The 13,166-nt window shown below is 36.3% G+C and overlaps 1 protein-coding gene across 1 annotated transcript in view; it reads right to left on the reverse strand.

Moving 5' to 3' along the window:
- Positions 1 to 493: 493 nt before the first annotated feature.
- caprin2 (caprin family member 2) overlaps positions 494 to 13,166 on the reverse strand; it is a 14,400-nt gene continuing 1,727 nt past the window's right edge. Inside the window, exons 2-21 of the mRNA XM_073837765.1 lie at positions 12,171 to 12,408; positions 12,022 to 12,084; positions 11,840 to 11,926; positions 11,520 to 11,758; positions 11,113 to 11,195; positions 9,579 to 9,716; positions 9,448 to 9,488; positions 9,106 to 9,357; positions 8,257 to 8,298; positions 8,069 to 8,188; positions 7,875 to 7,959; positions 6,642 to 6,694; positions 6,443 to 6,553; positions 6,238 to 6,324; positions 4,914 to 5,030; positions 4,644 to 4,818; positions 3,989 to 4,159; positions 3,634 to 3,740; positions 3,032 to 3,092; positions 494 to 1,708 (exon numbers count right to left, since the gene is read on the reverse strand). Of these exons, the coding sequence (XP_073693866.1) occupies positions 1,146 to 1,708; positions 3,032 to 3,092; positions 3,634 to 3,740; positions 3,989 to 4,159; positions 4,644 to 4,818; positions 4,914 to 5,030; positions 6,238 to 6,324; positions 6,443 to 6,553; positions 6,642 to 6,694; positions 7,875 to 7,959; positions 8,069 to 8,188; positions 8,257 to 8,298; positions 9,106 to 9,357; positions 9,448 to 9,488; positions 9,579 to 9,716; positions 11,113 to 11,195; positions 11,520 to 11,758; positions 11,840 to 11,926; positions 12,022 to 12,084; positions 12,171 to 12,408 (2,833 nt within the window). The 3' untranslated portion in view covers positions 494 to 1,145. The remainder of the gene's footprint in view (positions 1,709 to 3,031; positions 3,093 to 3,633; positions 3,741 to 3,988; positions 4,160 to 4,643; positions 4,819 to 4,913; positions 5,031 to 6,237; positions 6,325 to 6,442; positions 6,554 to 6,641; positions 6,695 to 7,874; positions 7,960 to 8,068; positions 8,189 to 8,256; positions 8,299 to 9,105; positions 9,358 to 9,447; positions 9,489 to 9,578; positions 9,717 to 11,112; positions 11,196 to 11,519; positions 11,759 to 11,839; positions 11,927 to 12,021; positions 12,085 to 12,170; positions 12,409 to 13,166) is intronic.

Below are 13,166 nucleotides of genomic sequence, written 5' to 3' on the forward strand. Positions count from 1 at the left end.
TTGTGGACCAAAAATAGTTCTACGGCATCGCTGTGAAGAACCTTTTAACAGCATTTTTTTTTTAAAGTGTATATAAATTTAACTAATCCCCCCTGCTAAAACCAACCTAAGGTTGGTTGTCTGGTTTTAGATTGTCATTCCCTGCTGAAAAAACAGCTAATACCAGCCTAGGCTGGTTGGCTGGTCTTAGATGGTTTAAGCTGGAAGTGGCTGGTTTTAGCTGGTGGTTTCCCAGCCTGACCAGCTGGAAAAGTGGACAAAACCCCTCTAAAACCAGCCTGCCTTCCAGCTATGACCAGCTAAAACCAGCCTAGTCCTGATTAACTTAAGCCTAAACTTGTGACAAACCTAAACCTCAAGTAGAAACCTACACTTTCTACTTGATTACCAACTCAACAGTTTGACTAGCTGCTATATTACTGAACAAACAGCATTTTCACTTTACTTGATGCACAAATGACAACAATCAAAGTCATGAACTGCACATTTTTATTTTAGGCACAAGAGGGAGCAGTTTTGGCCTAAACGCCTTCTCGGCAGAGTCAGTGTTCAAGTGATCACTTACAGTATATTTCACAGACAGATTAACACACATACACCCCAAAACCCCAACAAGGCCACTAATTCCCTTTTTAAAGTGCTTAACATGTCAAGTATTACCAGAAAATAAATCCTCCATTCTTGCAAAGCGATGCATGTTTAGCGACCCTCCAAAAAACAGAAAGGCACCATTTTGCAAACTTTTATATGGCTGGAAAGCCTTTCCAACTCATCTGAAATGAGCAGATGAGTATACAGGGCTGATAAACAAACCCCATAAGATGCTTCTGAATGTTAGGATTTCAGTTTAGTGCAAACTAAATGCAGCTACTTTGGGTTACGAGGATGTGCATCCAGGTACACAGTAAATGCTCTCAAAACTGACAAAATAAAGAATATTTTAAATATACTGATAATAAGAGGAACCCAGGAAAACTTTCACCAGCAAACATCTTACATTAGCTTTAACACTGACTTTGTACTATTGAACATGATCTTTCAAACATGCAGTTGCACCATGTGTAACCGAAAGCGCAATAAAGTGCAGAGTAACTTTCGAAAAACACCCAAAATGCCCCATTTTGTGCCTATTTAGAGATAGATGTTTAGTCCTGGTACAGCAGGAAACCAGAGAAGGTGCTGTACTTCCAACTACTGCCATAGATGGCACCACGGTGCAGTCGCAGCCAAACTTGGTCGCCCTGGAACAGCTGGAGGACGGCGTGATTGCTGGCAGTCTCGTGGTCCGGAGCGCCATCGTTGGCGTATGCAGACACCATCACCTCTTCGTTGCGCATGAGGTTGATATACAGGGGTACACTGATGGCCAGCTTCAGGATGTGGAAGATAAAGACGTATGCACCAGCAGCGGGACAGGTGAAGCGGCCTGTGGTCGTGTCGAACATGTTGCCGAGGTTTGTGTGCAGCAGGTCGAAGGCGATCGGTTGATCCAGCGTGCCTGGAGCGAAGTTTGCCGCGCGGGCGGCGGAGAAGGCAACACGGAGTTGGGTGAGTGGGTACACGTGTACTGGCATCAGAGTGTGTGGGCCCTGGGGCGTGATGGGCACTTCCATTGGCGGGATGGAGAGTGTGTCACTGATTCCTGAGTCGAGGGGATACGCACCCTCTCGGTCCGGGCTGCTCACCTGAGAGGAGTCACTCCAACCAGCTAAAGAAGTGAGGAGACACAAAGACACCAGAGAGTTAGAGATTCACCCAAAAATGAAAATCGCACTCATGTTGTTCCAAACACCTTTGTTCATCTTTAGAGCACAAATTAAGATACTTTTGAAGCTAGGAGAATATTTACAGTAGTTGAATAAAGTCATTAATTTTGTTATCTTTGGGCACAAAAGTATTCTCATAGCTTTGTAAAATTAAGGTTAAACCACTAATGTCACATGGACTATTTTAACAATGTCCTTACTACCTTTCTGGGCCTTGAACGCGGTAGCTGTGTTGTCTATGTAGGGTCAGAAAGCTCTCAGATTTCATTAATTTGTGTTCAGAAAATGAACCAAATTTTTACGGGTTTGGAATGATTCATTTTTTAATCATTTTTGGGTGAACAATCCCTTTAAGGATGGCACTTCAATCTATTATGGGCCAATCCTTACACTTAGTTTTAAACCAGGAACATTTGTTTAAAAATAAATATTAGTATTTAAAGGAACACTCCACTTTTTTTGGAAATAGGCTCATTCTCCAACTCGTTGGTCATTTTTGAACGTGATGCTATTGGTCTCATAGGATTCAATGATCTATGCTAAGCTATGCTAAAAGTGATATCGCCAGAACAGGAGAACGGCTGAAAGGATTTCAAAATGGTAAAAATCAACTTATTAACTCGGGGGGAGTTGGAGAATGAGCCTATTTCCAAAAAAAGTGGAGTGTTCCTTTAAAGGAACTGCATGTAAGAAATTTATTTCAGTTAATCATAAAATGGCCCTGACATGTCACTAGACATTAGGAAATCATGTTCATTTCAAATACTTATATCACTGACAACAGTGGACCGGCCAGGATATTGTCATTTAAAAGTGAAACTTGCAGCCCACGACTGATGTTATCGTTGTCATTTTGTGTTTTGGCCTGAGGCTCCACCCTCCAGCTGTCTACTAATCAAAGTCAGTAGAGTTTTGTCATCCGGGTTGCCAGCTCTGCTCTAGTTAGTTACAGCTGCTGCTAAGAACGAATCGGATAAAACATGTATAACGTTACGAAACCTAAAAGACCTCGTTATGAATCCGAAATGTCGTGACAAAGTCCGAAATAAAACAAGGATTTGTATAGGAGATAGCTTTGAAAGATGGAGACGGCTGAAAACGGATCCTGCAGCTTAGCTGGCAACCTGGAGTCAGGGGGGAGGGGATACACCGTTCTACAGTATTTTGAAAGTGATTGCAGTACCGGTTTTGGCCACAATCCTACATATTGTTCCTTTAATATAGTTCTATAAAATATCAGTGTGTGTATGAGTGATGAATCATACCACTGCTCCTATGGGTTGCTGTGCCTCCACCTCGTTTGAAGCTCTGCTGATACCCGTTTTCCTGTTATGAAAATATAAATGCACAGAACTGACTAGATTGTCGTTTATAATGCATAACAATGACAATATAATACGTGATCCTTGAATTTGTTTTGAATAAATAAGCTTTCCACTGATGTATGGTTTTGTTAGGATAGGACAATATTTGGTCGTCATACAACCATGTGAAATCTTCCAAGTTCAAATCAGGGTGCAAAAATTCAAATATTGAGAAAATCTCCTTTAAAGTTGTCCAAATAAAGTTCTTAGCAAAGCATATTACTAATCAATTTGTATTGATATATTTACAGTAGGAAATTTACAGAGTAACTTTATGGAACATTTACTCAATATCCTAAGGATTTTTGGCAAAAGAAAAATCTGTCATTTTGACCCATTAAATGTATTTTTGGCCATTGCTACAAATATACCAGTGCTACTTATGATTGGTTTTGTGGTGTAGGGTCATCATATAATTAACATAACATAAAATTAAAAATGATCACAAAACTATGAAAACCAAGTAAAAACATGCAAAATAAAGCAAGTAAAAACAAACTCACTCTGGACATATAAAGAGCAGATGCAGGGTCTCTGTGAGTGCTGTGAGTCTGGGACATGAAGCCCCCTCCTGGAGAACGCATGTTCACTCTGTAGGCCTCATAACCACCTGTCAATTAAAAAAAAAAAAAGGTTAAAAAAAAGTAAAGTTTTACACTGCTAATCCATCTTTTTTCAAAATGTTCAAAATTTCTTTTTTGCAAAATATAAAGATAGTTTGTCCAAGAATGACAACACAGTGCACTGGGTCTGTGTTATAGATAGGAAAAACACCTCTATAATGTGATTTGCACACTATTTAAATGTAAAGATGAAAGATTAACAGAAAGTGAAAGAGACAGAGGAAGAGGAAGGTACCTCTGTAGCCACCAGGTGATCTGTATGAGTGACCCAAACCCCTGCCTGCACGCGTCATACCTCTCGCTGTACCGCGGGGGTAGCAGGACTGACCCAGACGAGACTGTGGCTGAGGGCCAGAAAACACGTGACCACCTGCACTGACGGGAGACTCCAACTGGTACTGGCTTTCTGCAAGGACACAGAAGAATCAGAATGTTATAAAATTTGTGAGCCTGGACCATAAACTGTCTTAAATAGCATGGGTATATTTGTAGCAATAGCCAACAATACATTGTATGGGTCAAAATGATCAATTTTTCTTTTATGCCAAAAATCAGTAGGATATTAAGATCTTGTTCCATAAACATTTCCTACCACAATTGTACCAAAAATTATTTTTTTTATTAGTAATATGCATTGCTAAGAACAATTTTCTTAATATTTAGATTTTTTTGCACCCTCAGATATTCAAATATTTCTGTCCAATACAGATTTATCCATAAAACTAAACTGAATTGCTCTAAATGCTAAAAAAGTTAATTTAGGCATCATAACATTATAGTATGTGCATTATATATATATATAAAGTACACAATTCCAAGATCAATTTTAATGCATTTAAAAACGTATATTTTTTTAATATATATTCTTGGAATAAAAGTGCATGTTTTACCAATCTGTAGGTCATCTTCAGGTAGGTTGAGTTCAGGTGGTGTCTGGGTGCTGGCGGTGGAGTAATTCTGGGTTTTGGCTGACGTGTAATTCAGATGCATTGACTCAGAGAATCCACTCTCATCTGACTTCATCCCTGAACTCTCACTGATGGGCAAAGATGCCACATTAAACACCTGATGAGGAGAGGGAAGTTCAGATCATAGGTTTTGTATTATTATTGAAATGCGTGGAGCTGATGTTAAGGACTTTGGATGCACATTATGCTCACAGAATGAATGTTGTGGAAGGTGTTGTCTGCAATGATGGATCTGTGGCTGGGTGGGGTGGAAAATGTCGGTGCAGACACAGTGGTTGATACCCCATTGCATAACGTCTGCTTTCCAGCCTGACACACAAACACACAAAGATAAAAGTAAAATTCCAAAACATGTTTTTAAAACACAGGAGAACAAAAACCACATGCCTTCTCCAATAAATTCAATTGCCACTTGTAAAAGCTCATTTTTCACAAAACTTTCTAGATCAAGATCATTAACACTTTTAAACACAAAATGTCAGATCTATATTAAATTTAGAAATTAGAAGTGAGAATATAAAATTAAAAGATGTACTTTAAAAGTACATAACTCAAATATTTAAAAAAAAAAAAAGACCAAATCTAAAAAAAAAATAAATAAAAAAAATAAAATAAAAAAAAAACAGCTTTTAACCATAAAATGACTCTTTTTACATTAAAGTTTTGAACTAAAATTCTAGCCTTTAATGTGACCCTGGACCACAAATCCAGTCATAAGGGTATTTTTTTTTTTTCTTTTTATTGAGATTTATACATCTGAAAGCTGACTAAGCTTTCCATTGATGTATGGCTTGTTAGGACAATATTTAGCTGAAATGCAACCATTTGAAAATCTAGAATCTAAGGGTGCAAAAAATATTGTGGAGAAAACAAAACTCAAAATAGAGAAAAATCACCTTTAAAGTCATCGGATGCCCATTTTCCACAAGTTTATATGATTCATTAGGGTCTTAATGAAAAGTCTATAATACACTTTTAAAAAAGTAGTAGTGTTAAAAAAAAAAAAAAAAAAAAAAAAAAAAAAAACCACACACCCTTTTACCTTGTCAAAATCAGCTCTGCAAAAAAAAAAATTTATTGCAAGGTCCCTTTAAATGAAATTAGCTCTGCTTGCCCCACCCCTTTCTGCTGTGGGATTATGAGCCATAATGTTTACTTTAGCTAAATTTAGCCGCATTTATCGGCAAAATTTGCCAACAAGTACATTAAGGCCATTTGCAAAGATGCATAAAAACCCTTATATTCACTTCTGTTGTAGGTGAAGCTGCATCACAAATGATTGATCTTTACTTAATACCCTAATGATTTTTGGCATAAAAGAAAAAATTTACAATTTTGACCCATACAATGTATTGTTGGCTATTGCTACAAATATGTAGCAATACTTATGACTGGTTTTGTCAATAAACCACAGAGAAAAAAAAAAAAAAAAAAAAAAAAACACTTCAAACATTCATACACACGTAATTAAAATAACATAAAAGAAAATGGGACATTCCTAGTTTATTTGTCATACCTGTACAGTGCTCTGGTTTTCTAAAGGGACTGAGATGGAGGATCCCCTGCGGTACAGTGGAGGAGATGTAAAGCCCTCACCTTGTTTCTACAAACACAACAGTAACCATTACACCATATTTAAACTTACAAGCTTATGTTAAAGCTGCTATTTGGTAGCATACATTTAACAACTGTACCATCACACAAACACAACAACAACGTACCTGTGGCTTCTCTTCATGGTGCAGATCAAGGTCAGAGCTGTTTATAGAGCGGTCTCCATTCACCAGACAGCTTTTAGCCTCTCCCGACAGCAGGATCCGTAAAGGAGTGCTCTACCATTAGAAAATAAAATGTCACATTAGACAACCACATTTTCACTGTTATAGACAAATAAACTGTCATTAAGTCAAACATACTCACATGCTGGGATTGAGGCAGAATATCTGATGGGCTTTTTGTTAGTTCCCTCTGTGCTGCATGTTAAAAGAAACAGATTTTGTATCAAAAAAATGTATCAAACCTTTCTTGCTTTCCAACGGATCCTCTGCAGCTAATATAGGTGTAATCAGAATCAAAGTCCAAACAGCTCTTCACTTCAAGATATAAATTGATAAACTAGAGTTGCATGGATTACTTGTGCATTGTGATGTTTTAAATCTGCTCTCAGTCTGACAGCATCCATTCACTGCAGAGGATCCGTTGGTGAGCAAGTGATGTAATGGAAAATTAGATTTTTTTTTTTTTGGTAAACTATTTCCTTAATGCAATCCTACACTTTGTATTACTGGTTTAAAGGGGTCATCAGAAGCAAAACTAACTTGTACATGTCGTTTGAACATTAATGTATATTGGCAGTTTGTGTACACAACCACCCTACAACGATAAAAATCCACAGAGTGGTTTTTTTTAATCTTGAAAAGTAATATCCCCTTTTTAAAATCGGGTCATTCTCAGCTTCTTCTTGTTGTGACAAAACTCAGTTGATTGACATGAGCGCCTTACTTTAGACCCGCCCTCACAGAGGTGAAACAGTCCGAATACGATCACCATTGTGTCGACTCAGGTGCAGAGGAAGACTCTAATTGAACAATTGAGGTGTTCTGTTGTTGGATGTAACAATGAACATAGCAGTAGTCATTTACTCCTGATATCTGAGCCGCTTAAGAGGCAGAGGACAATATTACTTTCATTTTTAAAAGGAAAGCGCCAATCCTGATCTACATGTGCATCTATGTTTGTGCGAATCATTCGTGATGCAGCTACACCCACAGCAGGAGTGAGTATATGGTTTTTTTTATGCATCTTTGCAAATGGCCTTTCTTAATAATGTGCTTGTTTGCAAGTTTCGCCGATATACGCGGCTAAACGCAGCTAAACGTGACTAAAGTAAACATTACAGCTCATAATCCCTCACAGAAAGGGGCGGAGCGAGCAGAGCTCATTTGCATTTAAAGGACCCATGCGATGAAATAAGCTGATATTTTGCAGAGCTCATTTTGAGAAGGTAAAAGGGTGTTTTTTTTACACTACTATTGAGATTTTATTAACCCAAGTATATTAGAGACTTTTCATTAAGACCCTAAAAAAAAAAAACATATGAACTTGTGGAAAATGGGCATCCGATGACCCCTTTATCATGGAACTGTCATGTACCAAGAGGAGTAGAGGAGCCTGGAGATGGACGGCATCTCTTTATTTGACCGTTTACGGGTGAAGTTTCTCCATCCAGAAGAGAGTCCTGCAAACAAAACAAAACAAAAGGGTCTGTGAACACTTAAAGTTCTTGTTTCAACAAAAATAGACAATGTAATTGGATATATTTAGCCACTCGTTTTACTAATGCATGCCTGCATGAAGCTGAATGATCCTGAGATCTGGTCCATCAGAGACTCCAGCTGCTGTTTGCGCTGAACTGGGTCTTTTGGTAATGAAGATGGAGAGCCAAAGACTTCCACTGCAACAGGCACCTAAAAGTACACAGCATTTAAAAAAAAAAAAAAAAAACTAAATTTTACGATTAACGTAAATAACTCACCGGTTTAGAGTCCTGCTCCACCTTGCTCTTCCTTTGACGTTTCTAGGAAAGACAACAGGAACTGGCCTTTTTACATTTCAAATACCAAGCCAGCAAATCACAAACATGTTTAATAAGTTTTAAAACTAGGGTCCAGAGAACACTAGAAGACCACAAGAGGGCGCTAGGTATATTTGTAAAAAAGATAAATAATTCTGAAAAATATAAAGAATTAAATGTGCAACTTTGACAAAATTATACATTATAAAATTCTAATATTGGGTAGGGAAAAAAAAAAAAAAGTTTGAAAGGTAAACTTATTTTCCAGTATTTAAAATCATTTTGTCTGCATTTCCATTTAATTCACCCAGGATGAATAACTTAACTGCCTTAATTTTAGCAGAGAGGATCCATTTTATTTTGGGGTCATTGGAATAAAGAATAAATGTGACCCTGGACCACAAAACCAGACTTAAGTAGCACGGGTATATTTGTAGCCATAGCCAAAATACATTGCATGGGTCTAAATGATCAATTTTTCTTTTATGCCAAAAATCAGTAGGAAATTAAGTAACGATCATGTTCCATGAAGATATTTTGTAAATTTCCTCCAATTTCCAACTTTTTCATTAGTAATATGCATTGCTAAGAACTTCATTTGGACAACCTTAAAGGTGATTTTCTCAATATTTAGATTTTTTTGCACCCTCAGATTTCCAGATTTTCAAAAAGTTGCATCTCCACCAAATATTTAAACTTTCAGATGATGCATAAATCTGAGATCGAAAAATGGACACTTATGACTGGTTTTGTGGTCCAAAGTTAAACACATAAAACCTAGTCATTTTATAAACAATTTAGAAGTTTCACCTCCTTTGGGTCAATGGTAGGTCTTTTCGCGATGTCTGCAGTCTTGGGAATCAATCCCGCTGCCCCCTTCCATGGCTTCTGTATTTGGGACTGAGAGGACAAAGGAGGATCTGAAAACTCCATTTCCCATGAGTCTGGCGGCTCCCTTTCCTTCATGGCCAAAAACTCCTCCTTCCAACTACGGGGCGATGACTTCTCATCCTGTCTGCGCTCACTGACGTCTGTTTCAGGTAGGTATCGTCTGTTAAGAAACTGGCATCATTCAGAAGTTACTGACTTGCTTGTGTTTCTCCAACTTGAGTATTTAAGCATCATGGTGGTTGAGAAGTCAATTGCTTTTACCTCTTTGGAAGGCACTTCTTTTGAGCTCAGCTTCATCAGTGCTTAAACACAGAAATGTACATTACATGTAATTAAATAGTTTAATGGCTGTTTAGATGGACATTTGAAGTTAAAATTGAATGAAATCTCACTGGAGAGGCCACAAGGTCTTGATGGAGGGTCTGGCTTTAGGGTCTCAGTCTTCACTTGACTGTCAACTTTAGGAAGTGGTACATGATCAAAAAAGCCAGAGTCTACTAGCTTTAGTAGCTTTTCCTTCATGTGCTTATCTGTGGAATAATGACATCATTAAATTAATCCATTAAAGTCCATTTTTGTCTTCGTAGCCTTAAAATCCCATCAACACTAAAATAGAAGTGGGTTCCTTGTGTTTGATTTCCCCAAAAGGAGCTAAATGTTTTTAGGGCATATAGATTACAAAATCAGAAAAAGTCAGCACACCTAGGCTCCAAAAACACGAAAAAGTAAAAACAGACTATCACACAGGTGACATTTCAAACATGCAGGCTCCTCAACAGACTAGGGCATATACACAAATATAAATTTTTTATTATGTAAGGTTTGCCATTGAATAACAACAACAACTTTTATAATAAGACACATTTTATTTATTGTGTATGCATTTACACACTTGTATTAGCATTTGAAATCAAACAAATTAAAGGCCATACATTACACAATTATAAAGTATTTATATATTTGCATGCATTTATTATTAATACCTTTGATGATAATATTATTATTGTTATTATCATCATTTATTTCTATTATATATTATTTTGTGATATATTAATGCATATTGTATGCATTTTCATTTATATTGTATTATAACACTATTATAATTGATTTATTATTATTATTATTATTATTATTATTAATAAATTAAAGAACATATTGTATTTACTTTGTGTGATATATTAGTGCATATCATTTGTCTCATGCATTTATAAATGTACACATTTCTTTTATTAATAAGTCAATATTAATTATATTATTATTATTATTAACAATATTTATTAGCATTAAACTAAAGGACATACTGCATTTATTTTGTGTGATATATTGGTGCATACCATATGTGTGTAATATATTTATACATTTACATGCATTTTTTAATTATTATTTTTATTATTACTAATACTACTACTATTAATCGTCATCGTATTTTTATTAATACTATTTAGTAATATTACATTAAAGGACATATTGCATATATTTTGTGTGATATATTAGTTCAGATCATATTCGTGTACAGTATTTATACATTTACATGCATTTATTATTATTATTATTATTATTATTATTATTATTATTACCACTACTATTAATCAATAATCAATAATATATCTTGTGTAACATTTGCATGCATCATATATATTATTATCATTAATAAATTAAATGCAAGATGACTGTATTATTTTGTGTATTAATTACATGTATTTGTTTTTAATAAATATAAATACATTACACATTAATAATTATTAATAGTAATTATATCTATTTAATATTACTAAATTTTATATTTTCTATATCTACGCACACTTTTTATAGATTAATATTTCTAAAATTGCCGCAAATGTATATAATCGTTATATAAGCTATATAGGTAACACATGGAAAGCTACCAAATTAATTTGACTATCACAGAAAAAGCTAGAAACTCACATGTTGAGCCAGCAACTGGTCTTTCTTTCCCTTCCAGAAGCTCCCAGTAAACAATAGCAGCCTGTTCCATCTGATCCTCCAAACTAGTGCATGAAACACAAAAAGGAAGATCATGCCACATCAACAGACTAAAAAAAGTCTAAAAACCCTAAATACAATGACATAATTGCATAAAAAGCATGTTAGACATAAACATACAAGTTATCCCATTTGTTTGCTAAGTGTGTAATATTTCCAATGAATAAAGCACAATGCACAAATGAAGTGCACAATGCACAAAAAAGCAATACTTCATCACTGAATGTAATGAACCAATCAGAGATAAGGATTTTAGAGAGCCATGCAAACACTTAAGAAACTCGCACGCACAAAAATTGACTATAGAGCAAAATAGGTGCAGCACAAACCTCATGGTATGGTCTCTTTTGCATCCTAATAGTGTTGCCAGATCCAGCAAACTCTTGATGTCCTGTGTGGACAGGTAACAGGAATGTTGTCTCGTGTTGCAGAAGTTCCTCCGGACGTCCTCTCGCTGCAGACTGTGGAGGACGTATTGCACCTGGAGCATCAAGCTCAGATGTTTCCTGTCTTCTTCAATCTTCATCAATTTCTCTTGTCGAGCAGCTTTCCGCTGAGCCCTCAACAACTATGAAGAAATCAGAAGATCGAGTGAAGTACACAGAACTGCTTCATTTCACTCTTTAGTTAGCGAATGCATGAACCTTACATCTTGCGTGAGGGCACCAATGGTCTTCTGGAGCTCTTTGGCAAACGCAAGATTGTGGACCACTTCCTCGTACTTCCCCACAGCTTCCTATAACATTTCCGGACATCAGTCATGTTAAAACAAGCCTCATTTCTCAAGATGCAGCAAATAAAATGGAAAAAAATAAAATAAAAAAAGATTACTAGTTGGTCTTGATTTAGTTTGCCCCCATTCTTCAGCCTCTCGTTGTAGCTTTCCAGTTTCAGCTGTAAAAAATTAATTAAAATGGCATTAAATGCATCTAAACAAATTCGTTCATGTGGTTTCCACCCAAAATTAACAATAAAGGCACCTTCTTTTTCTCAATGTTACGGATCTTGTGCTTGAGGCAGATGAGGCCGTCCTCAATGTATTTCTCGTAGCCGTAGTATGTGGTTGAGGCTGGGTTAAGGGCGAGCTGGAGGGCGGTAAGCACTCGAGGAGACTCGGATTTAGGGCTGCCCTGGCCATCCTCCTTCTCCACGGTCGACTCTGGAGTCATTGTCTCTATAGTCCGAGATGGTGACAGCTGAACCATGATCTTAGTCTCGCTGAAGCAGAGGGAGATGAACAGAAAGGTCACACTATTTATTACAGAATAAAAAGAGATGTTTATACCCAGGCTCAGAATGAAATACTATGCCTTGCAGAGTAAAAAAAACATGCATCTTAAAAACACGGTCACCACTGGCTTTTACATTTTGTGCAACTATTAGACAAGGTTAACAGAGATCAATCAGAATGAAATTCTGTGAGCCTGTTTGACTCATGGCCCTAAAGGTCTATGAGAAATTTGAAAGAAATTGTCCACCGGGGGGAAGATATCAATTTGTTCAAGGGCGTAAATTGTAGATTGCGCGGTTTATCACACATACATATACACAGACATATGATATTCATATCATACCATAGACCGCCTCATACTGAACCACTCTGCTTCTAGATCCACTGCTGTCAAAAAAATAATTTGTTAAATAATTGAGAAAACAAATAAAAAAAAACTAGTCCTAGGTTTTATGCTCAGTCTGAAAAAAAGCACCACAGTACAATTATCTGGACTCTGTAGGTCAATAATTATCCAAAAAAAAGTAGAAGTTTTAGAAAGCTTTAGAAAAGGGCCTGTTAAAAAAAAAAAAAAATTACCTAAAAGCCTATAAATTCTAAATGAAAACTCAAAACTTTTAAAGAGATCGGACCACAGCTGGTACTATAACAGTCATACACATTAAGAAACATCATATTTCTAAAATATTTTTTAAATCATTGGATTTAGGTGTTTAAAGGCTATGTCTTTTTTCATAGGTGCTTA

This window comes from Garra rufa, chromosome 4 (genome assembly GCF_049309525.1).
Source record: "Garra rufa chromosome 4, GarRuf1.0, whole genome shotgun sequence".
In the NCBI taxonomy this organism is placed as follows: domain Eukaryota; kingdom Metazoa; phylum Chordata; class Actinopteri; order Cypriniformes; family Cyprinidae; genus Garra; species Garra rufa.